The following is a 20996-nucleotide window of genomic DNA, read 5'->3' on the forward strand; positions in this document are numbered from 1 at the left end:
AGGTGGCAGGTAGGTTGCTGAGATGTCACTTGTGGGTGACTGAAGTCAGGCCCTTGTGAGTACCAAAAGGAAAAATTCCTAGGTCACTAGAGAAATACTTCTATTAAAGTACTAATTAAACTTTAATAAAGAACTCCTAAAAAACAAACAAAAAAATAAAACAATGTAAAAACTTTGCTGTTTAAATTAATTAAAATTAAATTAAAAATTTAGTTCCTTAGTTGCATTAGCCACATTTCAAGTGCTCAATGCCATATGTGACTAGCAGCTATTATATTTGATTGTATAAAGCACATTCCTATAATTGTAGAAAGTTCTATAAGACCATATTGCTCTAAAGTAAACTCCACCATATGTTACAACACTGCTAAATGCAATTTGTTTCTGCCTTCATACTATAGATAAGAGGCTGACAAAACTTTTTTATATTATTTCCTAGGAAATTTACTTGTATCATAATCAATATCACAGCCAAAGCCAGTGGATTTTTTCTTCTGGAACTAATGTTTCTGTATGTCCTATGAATTCACATGAGTTTTCCAGGATTACAAAAATATCCAGCACCCAATAAGGTAAAATTTACATCTGGCATCAATGGTTACCAGGTAAGCAAAGAAGCAGAAAAACAATATCTGTAAAGGAGATCAATCAATCAATCGAAACCAACCTGGAAGTGACATAAATGTCAGAATTAGCAGAGAACCCATTAAACAGTTATGATAACTGTATTCCATTTGTTCAAAAGTTTAATAGAGATACTAAAAACATTAAAAAGACCCAAATCACCTTCTAGATATGACAACTATAATGTCTGAGATGGGACAACTTCAAGTGGCCTAATACAAAAGAAATTGGAGTCACTAAAAGGATAAAAAGGAGGGGCTTCCCTGATGGTGCAGTGGTTGAGAATCTGCCTGCCAATGCAAGGGACACGGGTTCGAGCCCTGGTCTGGGAAGATCCCACATGCTGTGGAGCAACTGGGCCCGTGAGCCACAATTACTGAGCCTGAGCGTCTGGAGCCTGTGCTCCGCAATAAGAGAGGCTGCGATAGTGAGAGGCCCTCACACCACGATGAAGAGTGGCCCCCGCTTGCCACAAGAGAAAGCCCTCGCACAGAAACGAAGACCCAACACAGCCATAAACAAATATAAAATATAAACAAATACAAAAAAAGGAGAAAAGGGGGAAACAGAAAAAATATGAAGAAATAATGCCCCAAATTTTTCCAAGCTTGATCAAAACTATAAACACATCGCTCCAGTAAGTTCAACAAAGCACAAGACACATGAAGAAAACAATTAATGAAAACCCAGTGATTAACTTGGAAGCAACCAAGATGTCTGTCAATGGATAAACTGTGGTACATTTATACAATGGGATATTACTCAGCACTAAAAAGATATGAGCTAGCAACCTACAAAGACATAGAGGAAACTTAAATGCATATAACTAAGTTAAAGAAGCCAATCTGAAAAAGGTATATATACTGTATGATTCCAATTATACAACATGCTGGAAGTGGCTAAACTATGGTAGTAAAAAGATCAGTGGTTGGCAGGGGTTCAGGAGGGAGGGGTGAACAGGAGGAGCACAGCGGACTTTCAGGAAAGGGAGAGTATTCTGATGGTACCATAATGGTTGGTGTATGTCATTATACATTTGTCAAAACCCATAAGAAGCACAACACAAGGAGTGAACCCTGATGTGAACTATGGACTTTCCTTGATAAAATAAGATTGATAATGGTGTGGCAATGTTGGTTCACAGATCGTGTAGCAAATGTACTGCACTAAAGCGGGATGTTAATGGTGGGGGAGGTTGTGAATTGGTGGGGCAAAGGGGAGAATATGTGGGAACTCTTTATACTTTCAATTTTGCTGTGAATCTAAAACACTTTAAAAATAAAGTCTATTAATGAAAAACAAAGGCCAAATAAAGATATTTTCATGTACACAACAGCTGAAAGATTTCATCACCAGCTGACCCACACCACAAGAAATGTTAGAAGGAAGTCCTTTTAGGGAAAAGGAAAATTATACCATTTGGAAATCTGGATCTAGACAAATCAATAAAGAGCACTAGAAATGGTAACTATGTAGGTAAATACAAGGGTTTTTTTAAAAATGTCATTTAAAACTTTTAGAGACAATTTGACTGCTTAGACAATGGTCTAATGGCTAGGAGGGGGCGAATGGAAGTACACTATTGCAAGGCTATTACACTAAATGTGAAGTGGTGTGATATAACTTAAGAGAAGACTGTGACAAGCTAAAGTATATATTATAAACACTAAAGCAACCACTAAAGTAACAAAACAAAGAGTTATTGATAATAAGCCAATAAAGGAAATAAAATGGAATCATAAAAAATACGATTAATCTAAAAGAATGCAGGGAAAAAAAATAACAAGAACAGAGGACACACATCAAAAAATAGCAAGATGGGGCTTCCTTGGTGGCGCAGTGGTTGAGAGTCCGCCTGCCGGTGCAGGGGACATGGGTTCATGCCCCGGTCCGGGGAGATCCCACATGCCGCAGAGCAGCTGGGACCATGAGCCATGGCCTCTGAGCCTGCGTGTCCGGAGCCTGTGATCCACAACGGGAGAGGGCACAACAGTGAGAGGCCCGCGTACCGCAAAAAAAAAAAAAAAAAAAAAAAAAGCAAGATGATGGACTCAAACGTAACCATATCAATAATCATATTGAAGGTAATTGGTTAAACACTCCTATAAAAGACAGAGATTGGATTTTTTTTTTATGTCAAGACTACACTACATATTGCCTGTAAGAAAATAAATTTAAAGCACAAATAAGTTAAAAGTAAAAGGATGGAAAAAATTTTTGCACCATGCCAACACTAGTCATAAAAAAGGTGAAGTGGTCATATTTCACAGGAAATAATATTACCAGGAGTAAAAAAGATCATTTTGTAATGAAAAGGGGGTCAATTAATCATGAGGACGTAACAATTCTAAATGTCTATGCACCTAATAACAGCTTCAAAATAACATGAAATAAAATTGATAGAATTACAAGGGTAAAAAGACAAACCTATAATTATACCATTGTAGGTGCCAATGCCCTTTCTCAGTATTTGATAGTGCAAACAGGCAGAAAATCAGCAAGAATTTAGTAGACTTGAAAAACATTACCAACCAACTTGCCCTGTTTAATAAATACTCTACCCAGCAGCAGCAGAATACACATTCTTCTCAAGTGCACACAGAACATTTACCAAGGTAGATCATAATCTGGGCCATAAAACAAGTCTTAGTGAATTCAGAAGAATTCAAGACATTGTATGTTCTCTGACCACAATGGAGTTCAATTAGAAATCACTAATTTTCTATTATTTTCACTAGCCAGAAAATTTCCAAATATTTGGAAACTAAATAACACACTTCTAAATAGTCCACAGATAAAAGAATAATCCACCTCAATAAAAAAAGGAATTAATTCTACTTTTTAAAACATCAGTTTTTAAATATTAAGGACTCCTTAAACACAAGTCTTTTTTTTTTTTTTTTTTTTTGGTTTCCAGTTTTGTTAAGATATAATTGACATATAACTTCTTCATCTAGTGTTCAACTAAATAAACACTGACTAGGGACAGATGGCATATCTTTTAGCCACAATTCATAGGCAGTTTATGGATTTTTCAACAGTAATAACAGTAAGTGATTTTACCTCTGTGCCAGGCATTTTCAGATGTGCTTAATACACGTAAATTCATTTCACCTTTTACCTTTATTATCCATACTTTACAAATAAGGAAATTGAGGCACAGGGAGGTTAAATAAATAGCGCAGGCTCCAACATCTAGTTAATGGAAGAACCAGGATTTGAACTCAAAGTCTAGTAGCCTCCAGGATTGATACTCTATTATTACACTATGCTTGTGTCTTTTGACTATGAAATTTTAATTTTACTCTCTGATTTTAGAACCTGATCCTCACCAAAGAGGTAACTGTCACTGAAGAACCACCCAGAATACATCTTTGAACATGTAAAGACACTGCTCTGTTAAATCTTTCCTTTGTTCGTTAGATTTAATAAACTAAAATTCACTTACTGCTTCTCTTCTCCTCCGCTCTTGCTCTTTCTCCCTTGCTAAATTACGGTCTTTGAGAAGCCAGAGTTTGCCTCCATCTTGAGCTTCCAGTGACTGCTGATGTTCTTTCTGCTCTTCTCCAAGACACTTGTTTTGCATTTTATTTGGAAAAGATTCTAGAGTGAAGCCATGGTCCCTTAAAGAAACAGTGAAGTTCAAAGTAGGTTTCAAGCTCCTTAAAAGTTTTTATTATGAAGATACGTTGTTAAATGACAAATATAAAGCAATGTTCTAGGTACCCTGTTTTGTATGTTATGACATTATTTTTAGTATTTTTGATGTCAAATTTTACGTCGGGTAATCTATGTTAATGAAGAGAAGGTTTTAGAAAACTATGACCAAGGTTTACCATCATCTTCTTACACATAGAATGGAAATATTAAGACATTTCTGTAAAATAATGATGTCTTTATAATTTAGCAATATTGGTATCTTTAATAGCTTCTTCAATCACTTGATTATTTGTATCCCCTTCAAAATAGGTACTACTACTTACCAATTTTTAAAAAATCAATAAAAATTTACTTTTTCTAAATATAATTTGCTTTTTGGTCTACTAAATAGCTGAATTATAGCCACTTACAAAAACGAAATTTATTTTAAATACATGTCTGTATCTCTCAAAGCCTCCATTAATCCAGTAAATTACAGACCTTTGATTTCCTTGAAATACTTTTGGTTCCTTTGTATTCTGTTCCAGATGTTTCTGTATTAGTTCCTGTGTTCGAGCTCTCACTTCCTTTTCTATCGCTGCTTTTCTAAATTGGTTGAAGAGCTCATCTGATGATTTCACTACCCCTGATGTTTTGACTGGTTTGCCTAAACTTTTCCAAGAATCTGCATTCTTGATCTTTATATCCTAAAACAAATATTTGATTCAGTATATGTCTACAGATGTCAACTAAATTTTGGAAGAAAAGCAATATTTTTTGATATAGTAATAGATCAAAAATAAAGATTCCAAAGGCTTCATAACTTTACTAAACTTAAGTTAAAGTTTACTAAAATAGAAAAAATAGGATAACAGATTAACTAAATTCAACTATTCATCTAAGATCAAATTAAAATAGCATGCTTGACAATTACTTCAATTTAATATGAAACATGTATGTTAAGGGTATGACAATCTGTTAAGAATATAAAAATCCCCATGTCACTGTAATCAAGATATTTATGAACAACAAGGTCCTACTGTATAGCACAGAGAACTATATTCAATATCCTATGATAAACCATAATGGAAAAGAATTAAAATATATATATATATATGTATAACCAAATCACTTTGCTGTGTGGAGTAATTAACACTGTAAATCAACCATACCTCAATAAAAAAAATTAAGTTACAAAACTTAAAAAAAAAAAGACATTTATGATCTTATGAGAAAAATAAAGCAAATATACAAGTGATTAATCAGAGGGAAAGTAAGACGATGCCAGAAGAACAGCACAGTGTTTGTTGAGAACCCTCTGACATAGCTATGTTTTCCTTTCTTTGGTATGAAGAAAAAAATTAACTGATTGTGATCACTGTTCTTAACTGTGATATGCCAAGGTCTAGATCAGTGCTGCCCAACAGAAATATATATAGTTTAAAATCTTCTAGTACCACAATTTTTTTAAACTAAAACTTTTAATAATATATTTTATTTCACCAAATATACCCAAAGCATTATTATTTCAACATGCAGTCAATATAAAAGACCAAAGATAATTTTATTTATTTATTTATTTACTTACTTACTTACTTATGGCCATGCTGTGCGGCTTGTGGGATCTTAGTTCCCTGCCCAGGGATTGAACCCAGGCCCTTGACAGTGAAAGCCTGGAGTCCTAACCACTGGACCACCAGGGAATTCTCTATATTTTTGTAATGTCTTCTAAATTGGTGTTTTACATTTATAGCACATCTCAATTCAAATGCTTAACTTTGATTAGAAATCATTGATCTGTAATTAGACTTCATAAAACTTACAGTTGAAAAAGTAGATATGCATAATCAAACTGTTCCAAACATCCTTACGCTCTCCAATAATTGAACTGAGTATAAGTTTTTAAATTTAAGTTAATTGTAAGTTCTAAAACTAAGTTTCTCAGTTGCACTAGACATTTCAAGGGCTCAATAACTATATGTGGCTAGTGGCTACCATACTGGACACTGGATATTACATGTCTAGATGGCCCTTCTAATAGTTGTTGTATTCTCCAGGATAGTTAATGTTATACCACAAAACAAGTCTTATAAATTTAAGAAGACTGAAATCATATCAAGTGTCTTTCCTTACCACAATGATATGAAACTAGAAATCAATTACAAGAAGAAAACTCGTAAGTTCATAAATATGGAGATTAAACAACATGCTGCTGAACAACCAATGAGTCAAAGAAGAAATCAAAAGAAGTTAAAAAAAATACCTTGAGACAAATGAAAATGGAAATACAACATACCAAAAGGTATGGGATACAGCAAAAGCAGTCCTAAGAGGGAAGTTCATAGTGATAAATGCCTACATCAAAAAACGATCTATCTCACGTAAACCTAATTTACACCTCAAGGAACTAGAAGAAGAACAAATGAAGCCCAGAATTAGAAGAAGGAAGGAAACAATAAAGACCAGAGTAGAAATAAATGAAATAGAGACTATAAAAAGACCACAGAAAAGATCAATGAAAATAAGAACTGGTGTTCTGAAAAGATAAGCAAAACAGACAAACCTTCAGCTAGACTCACCAAGAAAAAAAAAAGAGGACTCAAATCAATATCAGAAATGAAAGAGAAGGGACTTCCCTGGTGGCGCAGTGGTTAAGAATCCACCTGCCAATGCAGGGGACATGGGTTTGAGCCCTGGTCCAGGAAGATCCCACATGCCATGGAACAACTAAGCCGGTGCACCACAACTACTGAGCCTGTGCTCTAGAGCCCACAAGCCACAACTACTGAGCCTGTGTGCCACAACTACTGAAGCCTGTGTGCCTAGAGCCCATGCTCCGCAACAAGAGAAGCCACCACAATAAGAAGCCCACGCACTGCAACGAAGAGTAGCCCCCGCTCACTGCTACTAGAGAAAGCCTGCAAGCAATGAAGACCCAACTCAGCCAAAATCAATCAATCTAAGAAAAAAAGCAAAAAAAAAAAAAAAAAGAAAGAAATGAAAGAGGAGATATTACAACTGATACCACAGAAATATAAAGGATTGTAAGAGACTACTATGAACAATTATATGGCAACAAACTGGACAACCTAGAAGAAACTGATAAATTACTAAAAACATACAACTTACCGAAAGTGAGTCATGGAGAAATTGAAAATGTGGACAAATCAATTACTAGTAAGGAGACTGAATCAGTAATCAAAAAATTTCCAAAAAGTCTAGGACCAGATGGCTTCACTGGTAAATTCTACCAAACATTTAAAGAAGAACTAATACCAATCCTTCTCAAACTCTTCCAAAATATAGAAGAGGAGGGAACATTTCCAAACTTAACTAGGCCAGCATTACCCTGATACCAAAATGAGATAAGGACATCACAAGAAAAGAAAATTACACACTAATATCCTTGATGAACACAGGTGCAAGAATCCCCAACAACATATTAGCAAACCAAATTCAACAATACAGTAAAAGGATGATACACTATGATCAAGTAGGTTTTATTCCAGGGATGCAAGGATAGTTTAACACCTGCAAGTCAAACAACATGATACACCACATTAACAAAATGAAGGATAAAAATATGATCTTAATAGATGCAGAAAAAGCATTTGACAGAATTCAACAGACATTTATGATAAAAACTCTCAGCAAAGTAGGTATAGAGGGACTATATCCTAGCATATAAAGGCTATATATGACAAGCCCACATCTCATATCATACTCAGTGATGAAAGGCTGAAAGCTCTTCCTCTGAGATCAGGAATAAGACAAGGATGCTCACTCTCATCATTTCTAGTCAACATAGTACTGGAAGTCCCAGCCAGAGCAATCAGGCAAGATAAAGAAATAAAAGCACTCAAATCAGAAAGAAGTAAAACTGTCACTATTTGCAGATGACATGATATTATATATAGAAATCCCTAAAGACTCCATCAAAAACATTAGAATATAGAAATTCAGTAAAGTTGCGGGATACAAAATCAATATGCAAAAATCCACTGTGATTCTATACACTAACAAACTATCAGAAAGACAAATTAAGGAAAAAATCACATTTACAATTGCATCAAAAAGAATAAAATACCTAGGAATAAACTTAACCAAGGTGAAAGACCTGTACACTGAAAACTATAACAGTGATGAAAGTAATGGAAGAAGATACAGAGAAATGGAAAGATATTCCATGTTCATGTACTGAAAGAATTACTATTGTTAAAACATCCATATTACCCAAAGCAATCTACAGATTCAATGCAATCCCTATCAGAATTCTAATGACATTTTTCACAGAAATAGAACAAACAATCCTAGAATATGTATGGAACCACAAAAGACCCTAACTAGTCAAAGCAATTCCAAGAAAGAACAACAGAGCTGGAGGTATCATGCTCTCTGATTTCAAGCTATATTACAAACTTGCAGTAATCAAAACAGTATGGTACTGGCATAAAAACAGACACATAGCACAATGGAAGAGAATAGAGAGCCCAGAAATAAACAAATGCACTTATGGTCAATTAATTTACAATAAAGGAGTGAAGGACTCATTTCATACTTGGGCACGTGTTCTGCTGCAGAAGAAGATGGGGAAAGAGGAAATTAAAAGAGCAGTGAAGGAAAATAGTGTGGATAGGCTAGCCTTCATATAATTTGGCTTGGCCTCAGAGTCTTGTGGGAGAGAGCCAGTAGCCTCATTATTATTTCATTGGAAAATTTAACTTTCTGTTACATTTAAAATAAAGGAAAATGACCTACAAAAACAAACAAACAAAAAGGAGTGAAGGATGTAAAATGGGTAATGGACAGTGTCTTTAACAAATGGTATTGGGAAAACTGACCAGCCACATGCAAAAGAATTAAACTAGACTATTATCTCATACCATATGTAAAAATCAACTCAAAACGGATTAAAGACTTGAATATAAGACCTAAAACCATAACTATAACTCCTAGAAGAAAACATAGGTGGTAAGCTCCTTGACATCCATCTTGGTGATAATTTTTGGATCTGACACCAAAAGCAAAGGCAACAAAAGCAAAAATGAACAAGTGGAACTACACCAAACTAAAAAACCTTCTGCTTAGCAAAGGCAACCAACAACAAAATGAAAAGGCAACCTACTGAATGGCAGGAAATATTTGAAAATCATATGTCTGATAAGAGATATATATAAAGAACTTAGAAAACTCAACAGCAGGAAAACAAACAAACTGAAAAAAAATGGGCAGAGGACCTGAATAGGCATTTTTCCAAAGAGAACAAACAGATGGGCAACAAGTCCATGAAAAGGTACTCAGCATCACTAATCATAAGGGAATATTAATTATAAGGGAAGTGCAAATCAAAACCACAATGAGATATCACCCTCACACCTATAAGAATGGCAATTATCAACTGTTGGTGAGGACACGGAGAAAAGGAAATCCTTGTACAGTGTTGGTGGGGATTTAAATTGGTATGGCCATTATGGAAAACAGCATAGAGATACCCGAGAAAAAAAAAAAAAGTAGAACTACCGTATTATGCAGCAAATCCTACTTCTGAGTATATAGCCAAAGGAAATGAAATCAGGATCTTGAAGAATATCTGCACTCCCACGTTCACTGCAGCATTATTCATAATAGCCAAGATCTGGAAGTAACACCACGTGTCCATCAATGGATAAACAGAAAAAGGAAATGTGGCATATATACATGATGGAATATTATTCAGCCACAAAAAACCAAGGAAATCGTGGATGGAACTTGAGGGCATTTATTATGCTAAGTGAAATAAGTAGACAGAGAAAGACAAATACCATATGATCTCACTTATATGTGGAATCTAAACAAACCCCAAGAAACACCACTCCCCCAAAAAACCCCCAAATTTATAGATACAGAGAACAAAGTGATGGCTGCCAGAGGAGGGGGAGTGGGGAGTGGGCATAATGAGTGAAGAAGGTCAAAAGGTACAACCTTCTAGCTGTAAAATAAGTAAGTCCTGGGGATGCAATGTACAGCATGGTGACTATAGTCAATAATACTCCATTGTACATTTGAAATGTGCTTAGAGTAGATCTTAGAAGTTCTCATCACAAGAAAAAAAATTTTAACTATGTTGGGAGAGGGAGAGAATAGACTTCCTGTGGTGATCATTTCTCAATATATTAAGTTGTATACCTGAAACTAATAATATTATATATCAGTTATACCTCAATTTAAAAAAAAGAGTTAGCCTACTTATCTGGGGTAAGGAAAGATGACAATGCAATACCTGAGCATCCTCTGTTTAAATTTTTTTTGATAAATGTCTCCTTAATAATTATGCTTGATTCCTCTTTTCATATTATTTCCATGAAATATTAGGGAGAAATTTGTCCAGGGTCCCAGGTAAAGCAAAAGAAAATTTATGACAAGACTTTTCCATAAGCCTTTTTAATTTCCATCCTGAAGTAATCTCACCCCTACTGTACACACAAGACCTTCACCATAGGTCACCCAGTTGTGTTTATGAAGTCTTTCCTGTATGCTGCCAATAAAACCTGTTTTCGTTCTTACCCATGGAATGGGCTAAATACTAGTTCCAGACTTCATTTTTCTACTGAGTTAGTTAAAGTTAGTTATCTTGCCTTCAGATAGAGATTTGAAACAGAACAGGTAATACCTGGTAGTATACTTAATAGGAAATAAAGGGAGGATGAAACCCTGGTCTCTGGCTTGATCCCGGAAATGTCTATCTAATTGCAATAAAATTTTGGCAGATCCTAAAACAAGAAAGTTCATAATTGGGTTTGGAGTAAGTACAGTTTTTCAGACATCACAGAGAAGAATAAGAAGACTTTTGACAGGCAGAGATGAGGATGGAAAGCATTCCTCACTGAAGAAAGAAAATCATAATTAAAGATATTACTAGATATATCCGGGGAGAAATGAAGAGTTCAATTTCAGTGAATTACAAGGCATATATAGTTAAGACTGAAAGGCTAGATTGGAGTCATAAGGTAAAGGTGTTTAATCTTCACTCTGGAGTCAAAGTTAGAAACTACTGAAGGTTTCATACATATTAGTAATGTGATCAGAGCAATACATCAGGAGGAACAGTGTAAGAATGTTAAAAGCAGAATGGATTAGAACAAGGAAGGTTTCAAGTTAGTCTGACCAGTTACAAATATTACAAAGAGCTCAGACTGAAAGCAATGAGGTCTGGTCTCTGAGGCAGAAGTGGAAAAGGAAACATGTTGAAAGTAAAACCCAGAGAATTTAGCAATTCCTTGGCTGTAGGGGACTGAGAAATCAAAAATGATTAAAACTCACAGGATGTCAGGTCTAGAACTATATATTTGAGTCATCTGCAGAGAGACTGTAACTGAAATCACCACAGTGGATGTTCAACCAGAGAGAGAAGTAGTAGAAGACCCTGGACTCCTTACCCTATCAAGACTTTGGGAGGGATGCAGCAATTTTAGACATCATTGGTTCCTCTGACAGGACAAATTACAGGAATAGGGGAACAGCTGGATTCTAGGTAAAATTAAGGTACTGCTTCACAACTGGGGTGATTCTCCTTTGCCCAGGGAAGACCTATGGCAATATCAGCAAAGTTTTTTGTTGTCACGTAGTGGTAGGGGAAAGGGTGTTGCTAGCATCTAGTAGATAGAGGTTAGGGTTCCTGTTAAGCATCCTACAATGTACAGGCCTACTCCCAACAAAAACTTATCCAGCCCAAAATGTCAATAGTGCTATAGTTGAGAAAGCCTGGTTTAAAATGTAAACAGGTAGTGGAGAAATAAGACAAAAGGAATAATAGAGACTATAGAGATGGCAGGAGAGCTCCACAAAAATCTGTTAAATGAAAGAAAATGAAGAAAAGAGAGAAGTCTTGGCAAGAAGGGATACCTTTTCTTGAGGCAGAGGTAAGTAAGAGACGAACAGCAAAGCTAGAGCTCTGAGTAAAACAACAGAGGTTGGGAGCTTGTTGAAATGTTTTATTTTAGTATCAGCTCTTCTTTGGGCAAGATGCTTGAACTGTCTGGGCCACAGTTTGTTCATAAAGACTAATTCTCAAAGATCTGTTCTAGCACCAAAATTCTGTAGCCTTTTTTTTTTTCCAGTAAGTGGTAATAACACTGCTGATAGTGAGTGAGCAATGGTAGGAAATAATGTCAAGGATGGAAACAGTTTAAAATCAAGAAAAAAAAAAAAAGAATGGAAACGGTTTGTTGTGAAGAGAACAAGCCACATAATCCCATTCCTCCTCAAGCTTTCAACATTCTAGTTCTTACTATATGCTAGACATTAGAAATCAACAGAGAGTAGACTTATGTCACTTTTACCTTTAACACAAACTTCAATGGTATGACATATACTTGATGTTTTGCTGCTTATTTTTGCTGTAATCTCTTTGCCCTTTTGAAAATTTTCTTACTGTTTTCAAAATTTATTTTGGGTCAGTCAAAATTACAGTTTTGTTAAATGAGAAACAAAGATTTTAGTACACAGTAAACCAAATATTTGAGAAACTCTGCTGCTTTATTCTTTGCATCCTAAAGGGGACAGATGACACTTTCAATGTTTAAACAAAAAACAATAACAATAAAAAATTTATGCTGGATATCAGGAGAGGCACTTTATAAAAAAAATTTATTGTTTTTTTATTTTCCCCCTTGGCCACACTGCTTGCAGGATCTTAGTTCCCTGACTGGGGATTGAACCCGCGCCCTCGGCAATGAAAGCAAGGAGTCCTAACCACTGGACCAGCAGGGAATTCCCAGGAAAGGTACTTTTTAAATGGTTCTTATCAATAACAAAACACCCATATTAAACATAGGTCATCTTTGATGATAATAACTATTAGCAGAGCAGTATGTAAGAAAGTCAAAGATTCTAAGAATAAGAAAAAACAAGGGCCAAAGCAATATGCTCCTCATGGTGAAATGTCAGATATTCCTAAGTGTGCCCAAGCAGTAAGATTTGTCCTCTGAAGTACTTACAAGGAAAAAAGAAAGGAAAGAATGGAAGGAAGGGAGGGAGAGAAAAAAGAGGGGATATGTGAATATCTCATTCATAGTCCATTTCTGACAGTTACTAGATTCAAATGTCTAGAATAGTACCTGGTGTATCTAATGTATATCAAACATCTAGAATACTTGTTGAAAGACTGATCAATGTGTGGTTTGAGCTTAAGTGCACCAAAGACTCCATGAGGAAATCACCTACGACAGATTCTAAAAGATAGTTTTATAACATGTTTTAAAATCAGGATAGCTGGCAAATACCAGCATTATAGAATTTACAATTAAACACAAATATGGGGACTGAAGGTAGAGGGTGGGAAAGAGTGTTGCTCACAGGTTAACTTTTTTTTTTAATAAGTAGGCAAAAATTAGGCTTAGAGATCCAAAATTCATTCAAATTAGGGCTTAAAATACCTCCATGCCATTTCTATATTCAATTTTAAATCCCCCAATATTTGTGAGAAAAAATAACTTTACTCTTACCTTTTGCACTGGAACTTGACATTCTGATTCTAATACCACTGTGTCATTATCACCGGACTGATGCATCACAGTTAGGCCATTCAAGTGTTGTTCAGGGTTATCTAATGCACACATTTTTAGAATAGTCTAGTCAAGTTATTTCATCTTGATTCTCCAGAATTTGACATTTCCACCACCCCCCCACCCCCCCCCCGCCAGGTCAGAAACTATGAAAATAAAATAACTAGTTTTTTTACGCTTAATTTTGGAGTATTCTTAGTTGGAGAATTGTAATACTGTAAAATAAACATTTTCACTTGAAATTTTACCTCCTTTATTTCTTCTCTTTTTCTTCTTCTTCTTCTTCTTTTTTTTTTTGTCAGCATAAAGTATAGCTGACATTGTGGCTCACCTACCAAGACCTATTTTAGCTTTCCCCATGGTATAGCAGTCTTTCAGCTTGTAAACTGACCTCAGCTCCAGAGATGGGTCTTCATTGGCCAAGCTAATTATGGTAATCCTACCCCCACACCAGTGAATCATTTAGAAAAGAGGAGGCCTTAAGCCACTGTAGGGCTTCTAAGGAAAGATGCTTCCTGGTAGCCAAATTGAGAACAAAGAAAATACAAAGAATTGAAGAACGAAGATACCAGACACCTAAACTACCCAGTGGGGAATAGGAGTAAGAAATGCAAAATGTTGTTTGAGGTGAAGAGAACAAACCACACAATCCTGTTGACTGTAAAGCTTTCATACAAGTATTTCATTTATTACAGGTGAAAATAATTTCAGAAATAGAGCTTGAGCCTTTGTCAAACATGTCTAAATGACTGACCTACTTCTGGACTACAGTATGTATGATAACAAAATTCCTTGTGTAAGCCAGTTTGGAGCTGAATTTTCTGCATTTGTGACCAAAAGCATCCTGGTGTATGAAATTTAATTAGGTCATTTCTGTTTCAGGTCTCTCCAGCTCTTGTCTATAGGTCCTAACTAGTAGCAAAAGGACAGAGGAGAAAAATGAAAACTTGAGTTGCTATCTTTTTGTTAATTGGCTCAAGCTCATAAAATCCTGGCCACTTAGAGTTATAGGAACTTACATTTAAGCTTCTATCACCCATCAATTCCTTTGATTCTCTGGCTAAATCACACTAGTTGAATGTGAGGCTTGAAGAAGGGAGGAACACTAAAGGATAGGAGTGAGCACAGGAGGGTGAGACAAAACAGTCAGTGGACGGATGAATGAAGGAACAAAGTTTAAATTTGTGTGTTCCTATGTGGCCCAATGCACCTATTTTCTCAGTTCAACAGGGAATGGAAAAATAGGGAGAAAAAGTCTAAGTACAGAACTACATACCTTCTCTGCCTGGGATCAGATATTATTTAAGAAGTAGAAAGAGTATATATGTCAAGAGAAGTATATTCTAAACGACTCAGTTTGTTGACTCTAAGTTAGTAAGTGGTGACAGTGCCATTATTAAGAACTAAAGAGGAAAGATTTAAATGTAGGAATTAAAAGGGGGAAATTCAGTTTTGACATGCTGTATTTGACATGCCTATGTGCTGTTTAAGGTATTCAGTAGAGTTGTATAAACATGCCTGGGGCTTGGATGCTTGAGTTGTAAAAATGAGACTAGAAGTCATAGACTCCAAGAAGATCATCCAGGAAGGATGTATAGATTGCTGCCTTCCAACCTTTTACATGCCATAATAAGTAGAAAATGATCAATGTATGGCATACCTGGGTAAAGGGAGGTCTTCTCCAAGCCTATTGCTATGAGAGCTGAGGGGCAGGTCCTAGCTTAGTAAGCCTATGCGTTGGAATACAGCTAGAAAAGCCTGTAGTAAAGTAAAAAGAGGCTTAAGGATGTAACTCAGAGTATTATCAACATTAAAGGTAGGCAGATAAAGTAGGTGTCTGTAAAGAACGTTCAGAGATGGGATGATCAAGAGAAGAGTGTCACAGAAGCCAAGGGAAGTGTGTCAAGGGACCGACTCTCTGAAAAACATTTTCATATGGATGCCCTCTGGCACCTCAAAACACTACAAAACTCATCTTTCCTCAGACATCTGTTCTTCATCTGTGTTCCAGGTCTGTCAACCTGGACCAGTATCCAGCCACTATCCTCTGAGCCACCAAAGCTTATACACCCCTTTGTTATTAAAACCCAGCATATATTCATCTTTTGCAGACCTGCTCACTCCACTCTTGTGATTTCTTTCAACTATACCTTTTTCTTTCTTTCCATCACTTAATTTTTTTGTACTACTGCAACAGCCCAGTTGGTCTTTTCCTTCTCTGGTCTCTGTTCCCCATCTCTCCAACTGACCTACACAATATTGGCAGAGTAATTACACTGAAGCACACTCTGTTCAAAAAATCTTCATTGGCTCCCCACTGACTATACTATTATAATTAAGTCCAAAAGTCTCTAGGTATTGAGGTTCTTTATGATCTGATCCTGATCTACCTTCCCAAATTTATTTCCCTGTATTCCTATTTATTCAAGCAAAGCTTTAATTACATTGAATTACTGGTCACCTAAATACACTCATTCGTGTTGTTCCCTCTATCCAAAATGCCTTTTGATCCTACTATACATCAATACACATCTTTCAAAGAGGTCAGGTAATTCTGCCTTCCTCATCTCCTTAAATTTCATTTTGGGTTCTTTTAGGGCACATTATTTTTACTTTATTTTAATTTAAAAAAATTTATATACACATACACACATATCCACAGACATATTCATTTATTTGGTGTCTTAGTTGCGGCAGGTGGGCTCCTTAGTTGTGGCATGTGAACTCTTAGTTGCGGCATGCATGTGGGATGTAGTTCCCTGACCAGGGATCAAACCCGGGCCTCCTGCATTGGGAGCGCAGAGTCTTATCCACTGCGCCACCAGGGAAGTCCCTATTTTTACTTTATATACCAGTTGTTTACTTCTCCTACTAGATGGCAAACTCCTTGATTTACCTTCTCATTTGCCATGTTAATTCACATTGATGTGACAGCATAAGTTTTTTTTTTAAAAAATTTCTTAATACAACTGAGTGAAGATATTTTAAAGAGCTCTGGAAGGATAAATTATAAAGTTTAGTAATCCTTCATGACTAAAAACTTCAACTTATTTTAAGGAAAAAAAATTAGACATCTTCCAGTTCATGTGGAGATGATGGCAGAGGTTTTGAAGAAAACTGATAACACTTAAAACTTCAACTTCTTAAATATTTATGTACTCTAACATACATTTATGTACTCTATGTAACTCTAATTTATGTACTCTAATTTATTTCCACCAAGATTACACTCCAGAAAAGTAAAATTCTATATACATTTTATAGCTTATATATATTTGCAGTTTCCCTTGGGCATAGTGCCACCTACAGTTGGCAAATGCAAACCACTTTGGTTCTGAAAAATCTGCTTAAGTGCAGTAGAACAGCCATTCAGCATCATCCAAACTTCCCCTTTACACAATATTATTACTCACAATCACGTATAAACAGAAATTGAAGGAATACAAGAAACGGAACCCGAACGAAGATTTAGATATTTAAAGCCTGACTTTTCATAGATAGGACGTTTTCTTAAAATAGGAACAAAAGACCATCTTGACTGCATTATTTCCATTATTTTTCAATGTCTTTATTCTTCTTCAAAGCTATCCCTATCATTGTCCTAGGAACTTACTGTAATGAAAACAGCAACTTTTCCCTACTCTGGTTCTTTGCGATTGACCTCCAAACTCGATCAAATCTCGCCGATTTCAAAATTCAAAACAAAACAACCTCTCTCCCAGTCTTAAAAAAACAAAAACAAAATACCTATCTTCCTGTTAAAGCCACAGCTATCTTCCCATCCTCTTCAATAAAATTCTTGAAAGACTGGTTTACATTCAGATTCCATTACTTCTCAGTTTACAAGAATCTGCTTCCATCTCAATCACAGTAGCCATAAAAGAAGCTTTTGTAAAAGCAAAAAAATCTCACATTGCCAATTTTAATCTTCTCTCCTCATTCCTCATGGTACTTTAAGGCTTTGTATATAGTAGGACATGATACTCGTGATGATGATTTCCTTCGAAAAACGTATCTCCTGGGCTTCTATTATACCATTTTTCCTTTTCCTCTTAGCTTTGATTACCTCTTCTTTTAACTTATTAATTTTTTCTACTTTTACAGAGAGGGAGTTTGGTTACCCAGAATTTTGTCCTTGACCTTTCTCCTCCTGCTCTGTACATTTTCCTTCATTCTTATGGCTTCAAGTAGCTTCTACATATTGGTAATTCCTAACTGTAGTTCTTGTTACACCCTATTAGTTCCAGAAACCTATTTCTAGTTATGTATTTCCAATTAGATATTCTGCAGCATCTTAAACATGTCCAAAATGAACAATGTCTCTTATTTTCAAGCCAACTGTTGGATAATACTCTGGTAAGACACTTATTCTAATAAAGCTTAGTAATTCTGCCACAAAAATATCTAATTTAGCCACATCCTTTCTGTACGTACTGCCTTAGTTTTGGTCCTCATAATTTCTTTCCTAGACTATAGCACCCAGCTTCCTTGCTTGGTCCCAATTATATCAGAGCATCTTCATCTTAGTCCATCCCTTATACAGCAAGCAGCAATCTCTTCCTAATGTAAAATCTGATTTTGTTATGCTCTTGTTTGAAGCTACTTTCTGTGTGCAAAATAAAAGATCCAAATGTAGCACTGGTATTTAAGGTAATTTATGACCTAGAACAACTACATCTTCAGTTATTCTCCTGAGTACCTTGAAAATATTTTTCCAGAAAAGAATGGCTATAAATATTTCATACTTTGGATCTTTGTTTATACTTCTTCCTGGGATGCCCCCCAGTGTTGCCTCAGATATTTTTTCTCTTGATCTCCACTCCTTCTCCAGAGTCAAGAGCTATAACTCGAGTTAAATGCAAAACGGAATACTCAAACACAGAATAGTAGGGAGCGTTTACTGGAAGCAATAAAGGAGGATCAAAACTTTTGTGTTCCTCCTAATCTGTGCTTCAGTAAAACAGCTTAGAAATTTCTTCTGTTTTGGAGAAACCCCTGCCATTGGAAGGCCAGGGAGCAGTCTAGACAGAAGGAGACATGGATATGGAATATTCACATCTGCTTCTGTCCAGGCCTGAACACATTTGTGTCTCAAAGTTCAGGCACTCCATAAGCTGGGCTCATCACTGTCAGAGAAGTATGCTCCTGTGCCACACATCCCCAGGAGGACCAGGCTGAGAAAGGTGATACGTTCACTTCTGATAAGACTAACAGATAAGACATTTATAAAGTCAAATGAACCTAAAAATACAAAAATTTCCAGTTTTAGAATATGTTTTTAGTAAATAGGAACCACCACTAGGCAAGTATTTCTAGCCCAAGTTTCTTTAACTGTAAACTGTTTTTAATGTTTATAACTTCATTTCTCTACCTACAGAATCTCTATCTTTTCCCTATTCTAATCTACCTTTCCAACCCACACAGACATCATGGAAATTAGAGCAACATTTCGCAAGTCTGCTCAGAGCTTGCTATGAGCTATGGCAGTGACAGGTTTTTATGCATGGCTCACATGCCAATGTATATAATCTGTATGAAAGTAAGTTGTGTGTGAACTGCACATACAATTTTCTTTCATTCAAATGTAATGAGTACCTTGGGGTATAAAGCAATATGCTTCAGGGATTATTTCTAACCTGGAATTTACTAGTTATGATTGTCAGTATTCCAGATACATAACATTTAAGATAATCTTGGCATTTTCATTTAGAAGTCAGTTGTTCAATCACAGTCATTTACTTCTTAATTTCTTACCTGAAAGAGGCAGAATTTGTAAAGGTGAAATGTTTTCCACACTCTGTAAACATTCTGATTCTTGATAATTAAATACTAACTGGTAGGGATTTGGTGGTGTTCCACCTGAACATGTAGTCTGATGAACAAGACTAGTTTTCCCAGAGGCTGTATATTGCACAGATGATTGTATCCGCTAAGACAAAGTTAAACAAAACTATCTTTCAGAGCTTAACCACACAAGAAGTATAACTAAGAAAACAGAAACACAAGAGGATAGAATATAATTTAATACTGTCTTTGGATATTAAGTCACACAAATTTATAAGGTATAAATATCACTATCTTACAAATGAGGAAACTAAGGTTTAGAACGATTAAATAACTTGGCCATTATATAGGTTATAAGCAGAGTCAAAGTCTATGATCTTAGTTGCTAGTACACATAGACTTATACATGTTATTAAACAGTGTTGCTTATTTTCAAATGCTTCCCTGTGATCTACTGAAAATAAAAACTGAGCTTTTATACCAAATCTAGAGACTAATCCACTTTCTTTACCCCCTTTTCCTTAGTGAATTATAGATATAAAAGGAGGGGTGTTTAAAAAAAGAATAACATGATGGTTGAGCCATAGACTATCAACAAATTCTGATTCCAAACTCTTGTTAACTACTTATTAAGAAAAAGTGTATTATAATAGATAATATTTAGTTAATACTTACGATGTGCAAGGCACCAGGGTAAGCCTTTTATATAGTTCTTAATTTCTCACACTAATCCTATGAGTTTGGTATAATTATTATCCCCATTTACAGTTTACAATAGGACTTAGATATAAGGAAGGTAACTTAACCTAAAATCTCACATCTATTCAGTGGCAAGCTAAGTTACAGTACCAAAGCCCAGGTACCTTGTCTACTAAGCTCTGAGTTATAGATAGTACAGAGATGAATAAGACAATCTTCCTTCTCCATCTAATAAAGGGGTTAGAGTGAGTGAGCCGATAAGGCAAGTGTATGAATACCTATGCTAGTTTGAATAAAACAAAGGGCATAGGAATGTTTATCCCAACAATAATACAGACCCAAGCCCAAAGCTTAAAGGCAAATGCTGAGATTTAAATCAGCAAAACAACACTTTCTGAAACACACAAATATGTGCATTTATTCATGATCCTATAAATATATTTCCTCTTTTGTCTTAAATGAGCATTTTGTTCTTCAGTGAGTGACACTGAAAAACACTTGGTCACAAACAGATCATAAACATAGCATTCTATGTGCTATGTACTGAGAATTATTCCAAAGTTTGTTCATAACTTGACATAATTTTCTGATTCCACTAATACCTATGGCAGACAGATCATCTGGATCTTCCTTCCACTCAAAAACCGGTGAGAGCTCACGCCTACCTAACAAATTAAATATTAACACTTTATCTAGGTGTGCAAAGCC

The 20996-nt window shown here is 35.6% G+C and overlaps 2 protein-coding genes across 2 annotated transcripts in view; one reads left to right on the forward strand and one right to left on the reverse strand.

Annotated features, from left to right (window-relative positions):
- The window catches only part of LOC101289037 (ferritin heavy chain-like), a 114337-nt gene that overhangs the window by 19246 nt on the left and 74095 nt on the right, over window positions 1-20996 (forward strand). The gene's annotated exons all lie outside the window — the stretch shown is intronic.
- BRDT (bromodomain testis associated) overlaps window positions 1-20996 on the reverse strand; it is a 59924-nt gene that overhangs the window by 3918 nt on the left and 35010 nt on the right. The window contains exons 15-18 of the mRNA XM_049714183.1: window positions 19560-19734; window positions 13746-13846; window positions 4765-4970; window positions 4073-4247 (exon numbers count right to left, since the gene is read on the reverse strand). Coding sequence (XP_049570140.1) covers window positions 4073-4247; window positions 4765-4970; window positions 13746-13846; window positions 19560-19734 — 657 coding nt within the window. The remainder of the gene's footprint in view (window positions 1-4072; window positions 4248-4764; window positions 4971-13745; window positions 13847-19559; window positions 19735-20996) is intronic.

Source organism: Orcinus orca, chromosome 1, assembly GCF_937001465.1.
Source record: "Orcinus orca chromosome 1, mOrcOrc1.1, whole genome shotgun sequence".
NCBI lineage: Eukaryota > Metazoa > Chordata > Mammalia > Artiodactyla > Delphinidae > Orcinus > Orcinus orca.